This window comes from Poromitra crassiceps (genome assembly GCF_964638095.1).
Source record: "Poromitra crassiceps genome assembly, chromosome: 2".
NCBI classification, from domain to species: Eukaryota; Metazoa; Chordata; class Actinopteri; order Beryciformes; family Melamphaidae; genus Poromitra; species Poromitra crassiceps.
Genome location: NC_139624.1, coordinates 38,381,820 through 38,400,412, shown reverse-complemented (window position 1 = coordinate 38,400,412; position 18,593 = coordinate 38,381,820). Strand labels below are relative to the sequence as shown.

General features: G+C 42.2%; 2 protein-coding genes across 2 annotated transcripts in view; one reads left to right on the top strand and one right to left on the bottom strand.

Moving 5' to 3' along the window:
* The window catches only part of spam1 (sperm adhesion molecule 1), a gene marked incomplete at both ends in the record, with an annotated part of 31,346 nt that extends 30,351 nt beyond the window's left edge, over positions 1-995 (top strand). The window contains 2 exons of the mRNA XM_083662052.1: positions 131-220; positions 558-995. Coding sequence (XP_083518178.1) covers positions 131-220; positions 558-995 — 528 coding nt within the window. The remainder of the gene's footprint in view (positions 1-130; positions 221-557) is intronic.
* A 9,522-nt stretch (positions 996-10,517) lies between these two features.
* On the bottom strand, positions 10,518-12,539 carry tmem229a (transmembrane protein 229A). The gene is made up of 2 exons (XM_083651141.1): positions 12,152-12,539; positions 10,518-11,714 (listed from the first exon to the last, which is right to left on the bottom strand). Exons 1-2 carry the CDS (start codon positions 12,497-12,499, stop codon positions 11,040-11,042), a joined length of 1,023 nt encoding a protein of 340 aa, XP_083507267.1. The 5' UTR covers positions 12,500-12,539; the 3' UTR covers positions 10,518-11,039.
* Positions 12,540-18,593: the final 6,054 nt, after the last annotated feature.

Here is an 18,593-nt window from a genome sequence, read left to right as displayed (position 1 = left end):
AAAAGTAACGAGTGCGCCCTCACGTGGCCAATGGCTGCAGTTACATACTGTATATGTATGTGTCTGAGTTTGTGCATTTGTGTGTGTGTGTATAAATGAACATTGTCTAACCATGTGTGTATGTGTCCAGGGGGACTTGGTCAGCACCATAGGGGAGAGTGCAGCGGTGGGAGCGTCTGGTGCTGTGCTGTGGGGGGCCAGCGCTGACTATGATGACAAGGTAACCTCACACCGCAGACCTCCACTGGCCCGCTGAAAGACATGACACTGTACCGATGAAGGACAGAGACTGAGTTCAATTAGACGTTATGGGAGTCTGCTAGTCACTGTGACGGACTGACAATACCTCAGTGACTGAGGAACTGACGGATTGTATTGCCCGGTACTGCACCGACTTTAGTTAGGCCAGGGACGTCAACTGGCCTGATGATACCAAGTTTCTTTTCTTTGTTTTAAATGTTCTGAAAGATACTTTTTAAATACAGGGCTGTCGAATTGTTTTGATGTTCTATTCTCTCTTCCCTCTCTTCCTTTCTTCCATGCCATCTGCTCCCCAGTCCTCTTGTGAATCCCTATCCGCCTACCTCTCCTCCACTCTCAACCCATATATCACCAATGTCACCGCGGCCGCCCAGCTCTGCAGCAACTTCCTCTGCCAAGGGAACGGTCGCTGTGTTCGAAAGAACTATGACTCCAACCACTACCTCCACCTCAGCCCTGGGAATTTCCAGGTCTCACATGTGAAGAACCGCTACCTGGTTCTGGGGAGACCCACCTTCGCAGACCTGAAGGCGTTCAGTAGGAGGTTTACCTGTCAGTGCTACGAAGGACTCTCCTGTACCCCTGCAAAAGACAGAGAGCTAGCCAAGACCCTGATATTTCGTGTGAAGCAAGGGCTGTACAAAACAGCCCAGACTCTGGATAAAGCCATGTTGGATGATATGCAACAGGCCAGTATTGCTAAGGAGACTGTTAAAAAGAACATGAAAGTTTAACCTGCAATCAAACTTTTTGTGTTTAAATTTTACTCACTGAAAAACTGAGCACAGTTGCTGTTTTTTCAGAAGCTGTTTGCTTGCACAGTGCAAGGTCTTGTTTTGCTAAGATGAACACTTTTAGCACTCTTAGCTCAAGAACCTGAGACCCTCGTTACGCAATCTTAGTGAAGCTGGACCTGAGTATGTCCGCTGGATCAGTTGTACAGTAGGTATAGGCCATCAATGTGCCTATTGCGTAATGTGCACCTTGAAGGAGGGGGAAACAATTCTTCTGTCATCAATATGCTAACCTCCAATCACAAATTAGGATATATTTATTTGGTGACTTGGAGATGTGCTGAGCTTAGTTGCTGACCAAAGGCTTTTGAGAAGCCTCAGCTCACTTAGAATCAGTATTAATTACTGAGGAGATTTCAGCCAAGGCCTGCACACTATGTCTAGTATTTCCAAAGAAAAGGGCTGTTTGGGAGCAGTGAGTGTTGACAATGGCGTAAACCTTTGATTAATTTATGTTCCTATTCCACAATTACAAAGGTAATAGACCTGAAACCAATATGGCTTTAAGTTTTAAATAGCCCATAACATTAAGTTATGGGCCTGTAATGCGAATTACTTAGGGTGGCCTTGACAAGGAGAACAATAAAGGGAAATTCCACCCTAAAACTGAATTCACCTCTATTCCCCTGAGGATATGCACTTTGTTAACATGAACAATTCTCCCAAAGCCAAGAGAACCAAGAGAACAAGAACTGCAAGGGACGTTATTCACATTGCAAGTCTGCTTCATTTGAAGTGCAGATTTCTGAGGTTGACGACATTCAACAATACTGTGCTTTTGGTTGAGGAGTGGACCTAACCGTGCATGTTTCCACCATCAGCATTTTACTGCATTTCTACTGGTAACGCAGCTGCCAATTGCCTTTTCAATTAAAGCAGAAAGGGGTATCAAGTAAAATGCCTTCACATACCTTGATTCAATGCATATTTTCCATGTTTGGCATCCTAAATTTGATGGTTAAGGACAATGCCGCTTTACATGACTTGAAAGTTGGACAACAGTGAAATGTAAATAAATATATTTCTCTTAGACATAGGGGGAAAATAATTTATTCTATATTGTCAGTGCATTGTTAATGCAGATTTTTTTTATTGTGGTATTAAGGCCCAAGTCACAAGGAAACTGCAGTTCACCGGTCATTTATGACAATCTCAGACCAAACTCTATAAGGAAACACCAGCAAAGGCTATTTCAAAGAGGAATTGTTTATCATGTGACAATATTGCTTCCACTGGCCATTTGAATATGATTTGACTGTATATGTAAATAAAAGAGACAGAGAGCAACAGCTGTTTCTCTGTTCAACTGGCTTGTCATGCAGAGAATCACTCAAAAATATTACACTTTAGAAGAAAGAAATTATATGCAATTCAACTTTTTAATATTTCTAAAACAGCGGGTCCAGTCTGAAATTATGTTATTTTATCAACCAAGAATTGAATTGACCTACCTAACATTTTCTACTAAATTACATAATAATGTCTCATACTTTGTTTTAATATCAAGAGAAGGTGTAACTTTTTTCCTCAAATGATTGTTCTAATTTAGGAATAAAAGTATTTCAACTGATGATGTGCAAGATTATTTTCTTGATTTTGCTGATAAGTGATCATTGCACTGGTGTTGTGCCCTGTATTGTACAGCAGCCACAGACATGCTTGGATTGACAGCCATATCATCATCAGTATATAAATAGGAGCTAGGGCTCTGTCTGTCTGTTTCTCTGTCTTTCTGTCTGCCCCAATGTGACATCATCAGTGATGTCATAAATCCCAGTAATGTCATAAATCCCACTGTGAGAGCAAAATTATTGATTTGCTTATTAATTGGTTGTTGATCATTATCGACTCTGTTCCATAATGATCTAATCTAATAATGATCAGAGCATTCCTGAAGATAGATAACATGTATTTTGTCTTGTGACCAGACCAAGGTTGTATTGTCTCTTATGAAAGATCAAGGTGGAACTTGTGTAGTTGATGGAAATGTACTGGGCATCAGATGGAACTTCTATGAGCTAATGGAATTTCACAGCAGAGATCAGGGTGGGGAGGGCACCCTACTATCACTATATGAGAAGGTGCAGATGAGAGCTTGGGGCTCTCTTGACTTAAGCGTTTTGACTGTCGGAGAGACTCTGTGCACAGATGAACTTTGTGTTGGAATAAAAATCCTCCTTATATACATTTTAAACGAGCAACTCATTATTGATGGATCAACAAAGCATTTAGACATTTTACGATTACACCACTGTGACATGCCGCGCAGCGACGGAGCTGTGCATGCAAGCTGCAGGCGAGCCCACGTAGCGGACGAGCCTAGGAATCGAGCATGCATAGCGCGCGAGATGCCTAGTAGTAGTTTTAGAAAAGCTTTACGGATTCTGAATGGGTTTCATGAGCTCTTTGGTCATGAATCTTGCAAACACACAAAAAACACACAAATCTGTGAAATTATTGTTCAGAGGATTTTCTGCGTCAGTAGGGAAATTAATCGGAATGGTGCTAAACGTGCTTTAAAGTCATGCATTATTTCACTGTGGGGCGCTTTCAACTTAATGGGAGGCCAGTGTTGAATCTACTACCTTTTTAAGCTTTTTGTAGCAGCAGCAAACACACACACACACACACACACACACACACACACACACACACACACACACACACACACACACACACACACACACACACACACACACACACACACACACACACACACACACACACATTCCCTGTTTCCCTACATTCTGTCACTGGACTGGTGGTGTCTGTCCGACTCAAGCTCTCTTCTTCATCTTTGGTGTTTTATGGCAGTTGGCATCCGTTATGTTGCATTACCTCGCTCTGGATCCCCACCCAACTCGAGATCTTGACATCTATATCATTAATCATCAGTGATGATGTCATCAGTGATGTCATCAGTATGTCACCAGTGATGTCACTTGAGAAATTACAATGTGATTTGTGACACAAATCGTGACATCATCAGTGACATGGACGCATTCTCTCCAGTCTCCACCCTAGAAATTGAGTGCGCACACACACACACACACACACACACACACACACACGGACACACAAACAACTTTTAAACTTTATATGTATATCATATATGCCTTGTATCCAGTAAAAGAAAACATGTTTACATGTGCAGGCACATGCACGCACGGGCGCACACGCACACGCACACGCACACGCACACGCACACGCACACGCACACGCACACGCACACGCACACGCACACACACACACACACACACACACACACACACACACACACACACACACACACACACACACTTGTGCTTTGGGTGGAGTGTGGGACAGAATTACCTTCAGTGTGAACAGGATCCCATAAGCCTGTTCACACTGTGCTTTCACAGTGCTGCTCCATGACAAAGCTATTCCTGGAAGAGATGAGTAAGCAGTGTGTAAGACAATCAACTGTTGGCTGAAGAGTGACAGCAAATGGATACTTAAAGGTCCCAATTCGTGCAGCTGTAACCTCTTAAAAACGTGTGTCTCTGGTCCATAAAACATGATTCTGGATTAATTTGTCGAAACTATAGCAACCCCGTTCGTTCTGACGGAGTTGTCACTTCCTCATCTCGTCGCTTCCCAAGAATGGTCTGTTTCTATAATATATTCAGAACTAACAGTTCCCATTGGCCGCTGAGGGAGAGCCCGCCCCAGGCTCCCAGCGGCCAATCAGGACCCGAGTGACATCACATTAACCCGTCTGGGGGAACAGAGTGTAAGGGGCGTGGCTTGAAGGAGACTGCAGGGGGAAGCTGGATAGGGACAAATCCAACTCTGGCAGTTCTGAGGTTGTGACCACTCATTACAGGGAGGGATGACAGCAGTATATATGCATTTACAAGTAAAAACAGCTTTTGCACGGAATGGGACCTTTAAGAACACACACACACATGCACGCATGCATGCACTGTAGAGACATGTCTCAGACTATATTTCAATAATGAAGACTCCCCTAACCAATGCCTGATCAACCATCCCCTTCATTGATTTGCACGCCCCACAATTACCACACCCCTCTGCAGTCAACGCCCTGCTCAGGTTATATCACTCATTCATTGATATGTACGACCCTTCATTCCTTGTCCAATCACAGTCTTCCACGCTGGCCTGCTGGCCATTCACTTAACCGGAGTAGTATATCAGATCCCATGTATCTTACTTGTTTAATTCACCGTGTCCTGTTACCCCTCAGTGCTGATCTTCGCTGATGTAGTTGTTTCGCCCCACCTCCTCCCCTGAACACCACCAATGTCATGACTCCTGAAGAATTCCCTATGGAGAGATTCTCTATCCTATAAATCACTGACGTCCTCACGTCTCAGGAGGAGCATCATCATATCATGGAGTCACATGCCAAATCTAATTTGTTTATTGTATCATTAAAGTTTATTGTACTTTCTTCTAGTCTCTCATTATTTAAATGGGTATATGCTCATGTTTTTCAAATGGTGAAGCTGTTGAAATCAACAGGTCCAAAGGGATTGTGTCAAAGTTTTGTGCCTCACCTTCTATTTCATGGACATGAACAGCATATTTGCATGTTTGTACATGGCAGTGGTTCTGTTTGAGTCTGCTAATGAGGCTTTATGAGGCGGCTAGGGCATGTTGTTCCCACACGAGCGTTGTCAGCAGATACTGTGGGTCATTGTATTCACTGTGTCCTCTGGGTGTTAAATGTGTGTGTGTGTGTGTGTGTGTGTGTGTGTGTGTGTGTGTGTGTGTGTGTGTGTGTGTGTGTGTGCGTGTGTGTGTGTGTGTGTGTGTGTGTGTGTGTGTGTGTGTGCATGCATGCGTGCGTGCGTGCGTGTGTGTGTATGTTTGATGAAAGCTATAAAAAATGGTCCCAAGGTGGCAGTTCAGCCAATCTGACAGAGAGCGAGTGAGAGAGATACAGTAGGCTAGTTGTCTCATTTGTTGATTTTGTACCTTAGTTGAATCACTGGTTGGTTGTTGATTGATTGAGATTCACCACCGTTCAACAATTTCTTATTATCATTGCTATACTATTGATTAGGACACAATATTGAAGATGCAGTAGAGTAATTGACAAAATCATGGACCAGTGGCATAGGTCTTCACAATACAAAATTATATCTACAGTAGTACTCAGTTCTTAGGGGTTTAAGTAGCAGCATCTCTGCCAATGATAGCAGACAGTACTTTGCAAGCCTTTTAGCCACCATCCCAGCCACCCCCCCCCCCCCCACACACACACACACACACACACACACACACACACACACACCCACACCCACTCTCTCTCTCTCTCTCTCTCTCTCTCTCTCTCTCACATGTTGCCTTTATTTTTTTTTATCATGACCTAGATCTTCACTGAAAAAGCATGCAGGAACAAGATACCACAACAGTTTCCTAAATGTGTAGCAGCTGAGAGAGACCAGACAGTTTGCAGGCGTACGGCAGTATATCACCCTTCATGTCTGAGCAGTCACCTGTGTGACCATGCAGACTTTGGCTGTGAGGTGGAGTTTACTGTCGACTGTATAAGTCATATACGGTAAGTGCACACACATATAAATGAGCTTAAAAAGCTCCACAACAGCTATAGGCCTATTTATCAAGCGTGAGAAGAAGGCGGACCGTCCAGTATCAGAGTCCATAATCTGATCCATCGTAAAACCGGTTTGTTTTGTTTGACTATTGGGTTGCGCCTCCTCACTGCACAATCATCTTTCAATTGTCTGAAGGCTTAAAAATCAATCTTCACCCGTTGTTTATCACCCCTTTGTAACTGTGTAACTGATTTAGTAGGTGAAATAATATGAGCTCCTAGCTTTTACCTGACTCGCCTGGTCAGTTGCATGTACCGGTACCGGTAATATGTTGTACACCTATAACTTAATACAACAACAAAATGAAGGCAAGTCATCTCACAGGAATCAGATTTAATGAAGTTGTAAGTCATACATACTGTACAGTACAACCTCTCGGAATTCAGACACTCAATTCATTTTTGACTTTAATCAGCATTTCAGTCCAACCTTTCATCCGCTGATAAAAAGCAGTTCTGTCTCTTTATTTGGTGAATAAAACCACAAAAGTAAAGTGTGATTAGGATACAGTTATTCGGCCATTGAAAAGGTCAAAGTGACTCTGACAAAGATTGCAAATAATGAGTGAGACATACAGTAGGCTATCATGTACCTTATTAGCTGCCAAGTTAGTACCTAGAACCAGGAAACAAAATACACCAGCCACAGCCAGGGCTAGGTAGCACTGGATAGTCTGATATCTTTTGATACTTTAAAAATTTACAATATTTGTAATGTATTTTAACAAAAATCTGTATGGTACATATGTGTTTTTCATTACCTAGCCCTAGTCACAAAGTGTCCAGCAGCTCCATCAATAAATGGTGACCAAGATGTACATATTTTCAGTGCATAATGGACTGATTTAATAATAACAATAATATTAATGATGATAACAATGTTCACAAATATTCAATATCATTCCAACAGCACACAAAGGCATTGTAAACCAGAGTATCTACTGTACATAAAGCAGTAGATTTGTTAGTAATTCCAAAATATTTGAACCTACTTTTGCCCTGTATTTAAGCATAGCATTTGTTATCGAACTCTTACAATGTATCCTCAAGGCAACCAAGAGCAGAACACATTTTAAATGTACTCAAACATAATGCTTGTTCAACAAACCAGAAATTAAACTAGAGATTCAGAAAAAGCAACTCTTATGTTTCGTAGCACTTACATTAATAGAATTTGGGGTTTGAATTAGAACAGAAATAAGGAGTTGCACACAACAGTTTGACAACTTTTGTTGCTCTTCTCCAACTCCAAATGGTGGCTGGTAGCAATGTTACCTAAATTGACCAGAACTTGTATGCTCACAGTGCAATGTATCAGATTGGCTGCCATTCTTTGGCCCAGAAAAGATGTAGAACCACTGTTTTACTGTGAGTGTTTCTCATAAGGCATAATAAGAACATGAGTCCATTCTAGTGTCAGAACATGATATAATATGCTATAATAAACATATGCAAAAATGCACAGATTTTCTAGGGCAATGTCTTACTAATAACCATTTCCTTTGCCCCCATGTGCTTGTAATACAATTTTGCTACAATGCTTCAATTCAAGACTTCAAGACTTGATTCTGGAATTTAAATTTAATTACGCTTTATTTGAGGCTGAAAGGCCCATTGGGCAAGTTTTACTCTCCTTGCATATTATTTATTTATGAAACGATTTGCTCAGATAAATGTTATTTAGAAATAAATTTGACTTGACGAGACTTGACTCAGCAAAGGTTCAGCAACATGTGGGACAAGAATTACTGTATTTTTGCTGGGACAAGCTGAGGATTAGCAGTAGCACAGGGTGACAGCATGGAGCACCTGATTAGGACTAACTTTCTAGTCTTGGTCCCTCCCATGTCTTGGTTCCATGTTTACATCAACAAAACCTGCCCCCTTCCCCTCCATAGTCCTTCTTCACTGCATATGAAGAGCAAAACAGGCAGTCCACTAGTTCAATTCAACCTTCAGTTTTTCTACTTGCTCTCTAAATGTGTCAGCACCCTCAGAAACCACATCCTGAAACCCGTTTATTTTCTACCACCAAAGACACTTGAAACCCTGTGTCAGTTAGGAGGGGATGGGTATTAAAGGGTATAATTTTAGCAGATTTTAAGTTTGTTGGTGTTGGACACAACAATTAGTACATTTGATCAGCTTTAGTTTAATGTTTTGAATATTATATTTGGTTAAGTATTTTGATTAACATGGGTTATTTTATGACATTTTCTCAGTGGAAATCACCATTAGAAGAAGAAACTTTCTAGTCTAGTGCTAGGTTTAAAATGTGTGAGAAACCGCCACATCAGTCAGTCGAGATGTGTCCACTGGAAAACTGTCTTTACAGCGCTGGATTCTTGTTCACACAGTTTCTAACAGAAAGGATTCGGCCTCACACGACAGAGTGCTGGAAGTTAAAACATGTTTATAACAACTTTTAGCCAAACAGTGCTGTGCTTCAAATGTTCACATGGGTTTCATCCGCTTCCCACAAGCAGTATCTTCAGCACTACTAGATACAGGAGTCCAGTGGACACAGACCCTTGGTTTCTTTGAGTGCAGCTGCCTCGGTTTGCACAAGAAGGCACTCACGCACAGTAAGGTTTGGTTCATAAAAGATTCACAGTAAAATCTCACCTGGCTTGTCATATCCATTATCTTGCTACATATGTTACTGGGTTATTTTCTACTCTAATAGTCACCATGCATTATTCAAGGGTCAGTACAATCATTTAAGTGAGTGCTTGAGTGAAAAGGGGGAGTTTTTTCCATAATGTAATATCAACCAATATCAACAGAATAAGCTTAATAAGCTTAACATCTTTGCTCACAAAATCCTTTTTGAAGATTATGCCATTTGTGTCTTGAAAATACTGACTTTATGAATTTCTGCCAGCAACTTTTTTCTGAAATGGATATATCACATTTTGGAACTAAAACCTTCCAATTAGTTTGCTTATCATGCAGATAATGAGCTTAAGTAAAAGCATGCCGATGCATATGTGAATGACAAAATAGATCTGACCTAGTTGTGCAACAATGCATGCAATGTATGGTTATCCTGCCATTGTATTAATTTAAAAAGTTAATCATATTCACACTTCCAAAATAATGAGGACAAATAAAACTGGTAATATCACAAAAATTACAGTATATATTTGACACCAGATGGATAAAAACGGCAGTTTTTACAGAATCAGTTAGGTTAGGTACAGAATCAGGGTTCTGTTTTTAACTCTCACTGCAGTGTTATCAGGCTTAATTATCAGGCTTTGTGCGGCGGAAGGTCAGTCAGTGCATTCAGGACAAGTGCCTGGCTGCTGGGAGGACAGTGGACAGAGGACAGTGTCGCCAGCACAACCTGGACTGCGGTGCTGAAAATCTGAACTGCATACGCGCTGACCCCCCCATCTCATGCCAACACTGTGCTCTCCTCACATCACAACTGATTCATTTGTCATGAATACTTCCATCTATGGGTAAATACTTCTTTGAGCTAGATCCTGAGCTAGGGCAACTGAAGCAGCGCTATTATTAAACCATTATTCCATGTTAAAGGCCAACCTGATCCTGGATTAGCTTGTTAAATACCAGAGCTGGATTTACCCAAACCATCTTCTTGCTAAAACATCCTTGTTTGCATGTAAGCCATTACACCAGGGACTTTTAAACATATCCAGGCTGGGATCCAAAGACAAATAGTAAGCCCATAACTTTAAGGGACCTCCTAAACCATCAACTCAATTTTGGGACCCGACCAGGCAAATAAACAAAGATGATGTTAGGATAAGACACATTTGGGAAACCAGGTCTTCAGTTTAGTAAACTGCAGAGAATCACAGATAAAAAAGCTGTTCATACAGAAATATTCCAGAGGAAGTGGACACTTTACTTTTAAAGTGTTTATCATCAACCCACTTTTCATGGTCATGATAAAGCCCTCTTTTATGATTTCACTAGATGTGTTCTTAATAATCCTATAAACTTTATTATTATTAATTTGATTTAAATTATTTGATATATAGGCTATCCACTTTATAATTCTGAATAAAAATGCCTTCTTTGTGTTTTCTTCATTTGTTGCATGTCTTAGCACAGTGATACTCAACTGGCCCGCGGGCCGCCCCTGTGTGGCCTGCAATGGAATTGCAAAAAAAAAAAAAAAATTACAGTGCACCTGAACGCAACATGCATAATTCTGGCCAGTACTCACACTTCTGTTATAGCATTTCCGTCTGGAATATGGAATATCTTTCAATAATCTATGATTTAGCTGCTAAATTGTCAAATACATGAAAGTGGCCCCCGGGCAAAGCAAGTTGAGTATCCCTGTCTTAGCATGATAATGAACTTCTCAAAACTGGCATAAAATAAATAATTAAATAATATTAATTCTGTTTTTCTCTTGACTCCAGCTGTCCATTGACCCCTGCACCCTGCTCGTCTCCATTCTCCCCACTCAAACCATTCCCATCTTTGGTACACCTGATTCTTAGCAGGACGTTAGACAGAACGTCCTGGTACAGACTCAAGCACACCCACCCGGGCAGGTAGAGCAGGGTGATGAGCCCCATGAAGTTGTGCGAATAGTGGGAGTAGTCCCAGGAGCAGGCGTCGAACTGCCGGAGGGCCAGGCCCCAGCACAGCTCCCAGGTGTAGATGAAGCAGACGTAGAGGGGCAGCCGCCGCAGCGTGCTCCAGCCTCGGCTGAAGTGCAGGTATAGGTAGAGTCTCTCCACCACGAAGCTGCAGCTGCCGTACATAAGGAAGGACCACAGAGACGTGTATCCGCTGAGGCTCCGGTCCCAGCTCTCCACCAGGTTGAACACGGAGGTGAAAACAACCTCGTCCAGAAGGCCGTGCATGCCGAAGAACAGGAACCGCACCAGGCCGGGAAGGGCACAAGGAGCCCCCCGGTGAGAAGCATCCTCCGGGGAGGGTTTGACCGGGAGGTCGCCGGAGGGCTGGTACTGGAGCAACGACACCCCCCTATGGAACACCTGGGCGAAATAGAGAGCCAGGATGTAGTGCACCGCCAGCTGTGTCCCCGACACCACCCTCACCTGCAATGAGAAATTATGCAACAGCCAATTGTTTATGCTCCCAAAGGCTAAAACTGGTAACACTTTACAGTAAGGGTACATTAATTAACAGTTAGTTAATGCGTAATCATACTTAATTAACTAACACTTAGTAAATGCTTATTAACTAAACCTTGGGGGTTAGCTAACCCTAACCATTAACTATAGTCTATAATGTAAATGTTTACTTATAGTTAACATGTTATGTCATGAACACCATTAGTAAATGATTACTTTAGTAAATGGCACCTTAAGTATGTATTGCTGCTGTTGTTATTGGTGGTGGTGTTATTTTATTTTCCCCTTTTTTTTCTTTCATTAGGCTAATTGCTATGTGCTGTATATGTGTGGAGCCCAGGGAGAAGTGGCAGTTCACGCAGCAGCTGATGGCGATCCAATTAAACCAATAATAAACCAACCTGCTCCGTCAAAGTGTTGATATTCCCGATCAGGATCTGCAGGCCGATGTAGATGGACGGGTAGAAGACGAGATGAAACACCACAGGCCGACCTCGGAAACACCTCTTCTGAGAGTAGACCTTTTCCAGTGCCAAGTGGGTGAGAGAGTGCATGATGCAGAGATAGGGAGAGGAGAAGCCCACCAGTTTGGGGTCCCGGTGGTTTAAAAAACCCTGTAGCGATGACAGCAGCACGTCCAGAGTCACGCCGTGCATCCCGTACAAATAAAGCCGCATCCATCGCGGCAGCTCCCGCACTGATTCCGCCGCGTCCTCGGTCTCTCTGGACGGCTCTTGTTGCCGGGGCATTCTCACCGTCTTTAGTCCGCTGGCGGGGTCGCGGACACGAGGGCCGTCTCTCCACCTGCTCGCCATCATCGGTCGCTTTGTCTGGAGAGATTCAATTAGCAGGTATTATTAATCCTTTCTAAACATTCTGCTTTCTATGACTTTCCACTGCAGAGAGAGGCGAGCTGCGGATGCATGCAGTGAGTGATCTGTCTCGTCTCCTGCACCTGGCAGGAGGCAGCGAGACGTTGCTGCCTTCAGGAGCCCCCCGTAAACTCCTTTTTAGAGAATACGTCCAGAGAGATACGTTTTGCTGTGAACGTAGAAAAATTTGCAAACGAATAAATAAATAAATAAATAAATAAATAAATAAATAAATAAATAAATAAATAAATAAATAAATAAATAAATAAATAAATAAATAAATAAACCACTTATAGGCCAATAGAATACCAAAGCAACAGCAAGGGCAGCCACAACAACAACAACAACAACAACAACAACAGCAACAACAACAACAACAACAACAACAACAACAACAACAACAACAATAATAATGATAAAGCATATTATGTTTATGATTAACATCCATGCTTTCCACGTCCAAAATCCAAGTAGGCTATACAATTCTCAATTTTAATATTTAGCATATCATTTAACTCATAGCCCTTAAAGGACACTTAAAGGCAGCATTTTTGTTTTATGTAGGCCTAGGTGGTTTGTTCAAATTCAATAAAGGTTCATAGAGTGCTGCAGGAATGAGTCCGGAACCTGTATGTTAGCACTTCCCGTTCCTACGTGTAAAAGTCAATGGGATTTTTGTATGTTTTTTTTGGTTAAATGCTTGAAATAAGTAGCCTGCTATTCAGACTGAATTGTCAACTTGTACACTCATTTCAAGAGCAGCCAATCTCAACTCTGTAGAGTTGGCAGATTTGAAGGTCTGGACCCAGGCAATGAAATAAGGTCTGTGGTGGTTAACAAAAGTTTATGAAACAGCAAACTTTCTGTTCAGCAAGATAATCTTAACAAATTATGACCACTTTTATGATTTTACTTAAACATGATTTTCAGAAAACGCTTCAGAACACTTTTAATAATAATATACATGGACTTATATAGCGCTTTTCAAGGAATCAAAGATACTTTACACTATACACTAATACTAAGGCAACGACGATAGTGCAACAGACAATTGACAAACATGACACAGACACAGGGATAGGCGGGAGGAACTTAGGCTGGCTTTACACGGTGAAACTTGCACGCAACTTTAGTTGCATGAAACTTAGGTGAAACCAAGTTGCAAATTAATTGCATGGTATAAATCCTTCTGCAACTCACTTGAAACTTCTGTGAAACTCAGCCGCGACAGTTGCAAAGCTCTCAACTTTGTGGAACTAGTTTCATGCAACAGCCAATCAAAATGCTGATAACCAGTCAGCTGATCACGTAGGCTCTGGCTGTCTGAATCAGTGCACAGTCTCAACAAACACACACAAGTACATGCCATGGCAGGACGGGACAGGCAGCGAAAATGCACCAAATAAAACCGAAGACGGTCTCTTGAAAAACCGATACAACACCTCCGAGTCCGAATTGATATTTTCCAGCGAGAAAACGATATGAAATACGATACAAAGATGCAGAATGACAATTCTCACTTGAAAAAAGAAGAAAACGATACAATAGATGAAAAATGACCAATCTAGCTAGCTAGTTTTGCTGGAAGAAACTGCCAAGTTGCACGAGACTTGATTATTTTTTAATTGCTTTGTGTAACTGTGAAGTTGCATGGAAATTGGGTTGCATGCAACTTGCAACCTGCAACTAGTTGCATGAAAGTTTCACCGTGTAAAGCCAGCCTGAGAAGGCAGAGGAGAAGAGATGGGTCTTGAGGCGGGGTTGAAACACTGTGAGGGACTCTGATTCTCTGATGTCAGGGGGGGGGGGGATTCCAGAGCCTGGGAGCTGCCATGGAGAACACTCTGTCACCGAAACTGCGGAGGTTTGGACTTGGGGGGGAGAGACGGCCGGCTGAGGTGGATCTGACGGACTGGGAGGGTTGGTAGGAGGAGAGGAGGTCGGTGAGATATGAAGGGGGCGGGGGGGGATTAGGGATGTATTACCGAACGGGCCCAGGGGCCCAAGAGCTCAGGGGGCCCATAACCCAGAGCCTCTTCACAGGGCCACCGCGTCCCTTGCCCAGGGCTGGGATTAACTGATCCCTTAACACCATTGATATGGTATTCAAAATAGTTGTCCAAGTCTAGATGAGGATAAAAACCCACCTATCTTGTCTCCATACTTTGTATCTCTCTTCCACTCTTTTCCTCATTATCTCTCTCATGATTAAAGATGAGGTGAACCCAACGGAACCCAAGTGGCGCATGGGTCGGATACGTTTCAGACTGAAAACAAATCTTGTCTGAGATGACAGAGGGTTGAGATGCGAGCCATAGCGTTCGATGATTTGATTTGACAATTCTGGGGACTGGATTTGCCGTTGGCCAATCCTGGCGTGTTCCGCCACCAAATCGTCTGGGATTCAGCGTGTTGTGTTGTGTTGTGTGTGTGTGTGTGTGTGTGTGTGTGTGTGTGTTGTGGAGCGGAGCGGACAATCTGATGCATGAGTGCTGCCTGCCCGCCTGGAATCTCCCCTCATGTTAACGTTATCCTGGAATGCGAGTTTAACGAGCCAGTTACGTTTCTTTGCATTCTTAGACATTGTTTGCTTTATTTTGTATGTTACATATAAATTGGCCAAGTTATTAGTTAGTTTATGGGCTAGAAATTCTGCCAGGTTACAAGCACTAGGCAGCCATTTTCTCCTGAGAATTCTCTCCTCTAAATTAACATTGATTGACAGCTGCCATGTCGTGATATGATTGGTTTAAATTTGATAGTGCAATGTGACGTCAGCAAACTGTAGATTACTGTTATGAATGAAATCTTGAAAAATGAACTTTTGATGTGAAAAAGTCTGAAAAACTAAATAAATTTGATTTTTGCGATTTATTTTGCAACATTATTAAATAGGTGCACTGGATACCCAGGTATTTTAACTAAAATAAAATAAAAATCATTTTTGGGTTCAGCTCGTCTTTAAAGTCCTAAATTTCCACATCGCCCTGGTGTAAATTACCCATGTTTAATACATTGTTGAAACCTGTGGTGCAAAAGAAAATGTGAGAGGGGGTACAGTAGGAAGGAGAGGGTGGTAGCAAAGGCAAGTATGAACGGACGGGGGGAGAGTTTCAAGCAGAAGTCTTAAAATTTGAAAGAAGAAGGGTGGGAAGTAACAAAGAAAGGAGATTGTTGTGACACTTTGGGGCCTCTTCTCCTTTCTCTATCTGCTTCTGATCATCCCCAGGATATTTTGACACACACTACCTGCCTGCGTGCACAGATAGCACATGGAGACACACACACACACACACACACGCACACGCACACACACAAGCACACGCACACGCACACGCACACACGCACACACACACACACACACACACACACACACACACACACACACACACACACACACACACACACACACACACACACACACACACACACACACAGACAGTCAGTCAGTCTCAACTCTCAAGAGTCTCCATATCATAGTTTCAGTTGGCTAGGTCTCACCCTGGCACACAACCAGGCAGTAAGACAAATCCACCCAGAAACTGTGTCTGACTGTGTCTTAATGGTCACCTTGTATTCAATAGTGACAAGGCATTACACAGGAAGTTGAATGGTTAAATAGCTACATAAGATTGCTTTATGTAGAGGAGAGCAGGGCATGTGGTAACACTTTTCATTCATTGGTGTATTTCTCACTAGTGCCTTACTACTAAGAAACAATATTTTTCAGGAACACTTTATAATAAGGGGAGGAGGTAGAGAGGATCTCCTGTTTTAAGTTCCTAGGGACCCAGATCACAGAAGACCTCAAATGGGAAGTCAACACAACTGCCATGATTAAAAAGGAACAACAGCGGCTCTACCTTTTACAGACACTGAAAAAAACCAACCTGTCTGCTGAGCTGCTCAAGGCCTTCTACCACTGCTCCATTGAGAGTATTTTAACATACTGCATCACAGCATGGTACGCAAACTGCACAGAGGCCAACAGGCAGTCCATCCAACAAGTCATCAGAACATCACAGAAAATTATCGGTCTCCCCTTGTCCACACTCGAGGACATCTTCAGGACCCGCTGCCTCCGAGGAGCAAACAAAATCCTGAAGGATGTGACCCACCAACACATCTTCTCTGTGCTCCCGTCCGGCAGGCGCTACAGGGCCTTCAAAGCCTGCACTTCCAGGCTGAAAAACAACTTCTTTCCCAGGGCCATCATAGAGCTGAACAAACACTCCCCCCCTACGGCCACCACATCATCTAATTAGATGGACTATGCAGACTGTATATTTTATTTATTTTAGTATGGTTTTTATATTATGTAGGCTATAGTTTTATATTTTTGGTTTTATATTTTTCTATTGGGACTGATGGACTATGCGTACTCATGCAATAGTCTGGCTCTGGAAGCCATGATGTGTGTGTGTGTGTGTGTGTGTGTGTGTGTGTGTGTGTGTGTGTGTGTGCGCGTGCGTGCGTGCGTGCGTGTGGGTATTGTTTTTAAGAGATGCACTTTACATTTCGTTACTGGTTGTACAATGACAATACAACTTTCTGATTGTGATTCTGATTGTGATTCTGATAACTGTGCCTACACTGCGAAACACTAAATAGCCTACTTAGTTATTCAATATACTGATGTGTGGATGGACATTCCTTTCTTTACTTTGATGGGGGGGGGGGGGGGGGGGGGGTGAAGGCGTGGATGAGTATTTCAGCAGCAGGATGTGCTGCAATAGAGCTCTCCCTTTTAAGGTAAAGTCCACTCTAAGACTGCCACTTAGTGGCAGTTGTATACAATTTACCACTTCGCTGTGTTGTGCAGTCATGTCATTGTAATAGCCGACAATATTTCCAACGGCACGTGAAGGCAGCATGAGGAGAACTGAAAGAGGAGTCGTGATGATAGGCTAGCCACTGTGTCAGTGAAGGAAACGAGACGCTTTGGCTCTGACGCAGTTATTAATTGAGCTCACGTCCCCCTGTGACGTCCTGACGTTGTCTAATTAAGATCCATTAAAGATAATTACAGGAGGCTATTCTGCTGGTATGATAGGCTCACACATCTTGACTATGACTCCATTCTAAAAGATGTCTAGTGAAATAATCATGGAAAACCATAGAGCCCTGGATAGATAGATATAGATAGATAGATAGATAGATAGATAGATAGATAGATAGATAGATAGATAGATAGATAGATAGATAGATAGATAGAGTAGCTGGAAGATAGATGGATGGATGGATGGATGGATGGATGGAGTAGATTTCCATTAATCTTTTTTAAACAAAATAACTTAAATAAGAGTTGTGGCCTACCAGTTGATGCAGGCAACAGTCCTGCGGCCGGTTCCCCCTGGATCAGTTTAACTCGGGCCGTGTGCAAGCAGCTTTCCTCTCATTGTTTCCAAGGTAACAGCCATACTTCCTACAGCCCACAGTGTGAGCAGCCCAGCTCTGTGGTAATGTCTCTCTCTTTGAGTTCAGTACAAAATAAAAATTACTCTTCTAAAACACATTAAAAATTCCACTCACATTAAAGTTGAAAAGTAAGTGCTTAAATGCACTTACACTTTAGTTACTACACATTCTTTTTGACATTCTTCTATTTCACATCTTGGGAATAGCTATTCAGTCCATGATGTATTATTAAGGTATTTGCTGAAGCAGCTTGCAGGCGGTGGAGCCATAACAGCTCTCACTGCTTGCCCTTGCAGTTGGCTGGGTTTCACTTTGCAATTGTAGCAGTCTCATTAACCTTTGATATGTTTGCATTAAAAGCTTTTTACTTGAGTGCAACTATGTGAAATATATAAGACATAAACTCTTAAAATTGGGACATTCAAGCACACTTACATCTCATAGTTTCCAATCATCAATGAGCTTTTATTCCATTGAACCATGACTAATACTGTAAATTTTGTATATATGCATTAGATAACAATATCTTTCTCCAGATATATTCAACATTGAA

Excerpts from the sequence above, each read along its gene's own strand:
- tmem229a (XM_083651141.1), bottom strand. The coding sequence starts at position 12,499 with ATGCCCCGGCAACAAGAGCCGTCCAGAGAGACCGAGGACGCGGCGGAA. Across the intron at positions 11,715-12,151 it reads TCAACACTTTGACGGAGCAG|GTGAGGGTGGTGTCGGGGAC; the intron begins GTTGGTTTATTA and ends TTCTCATTGCAG.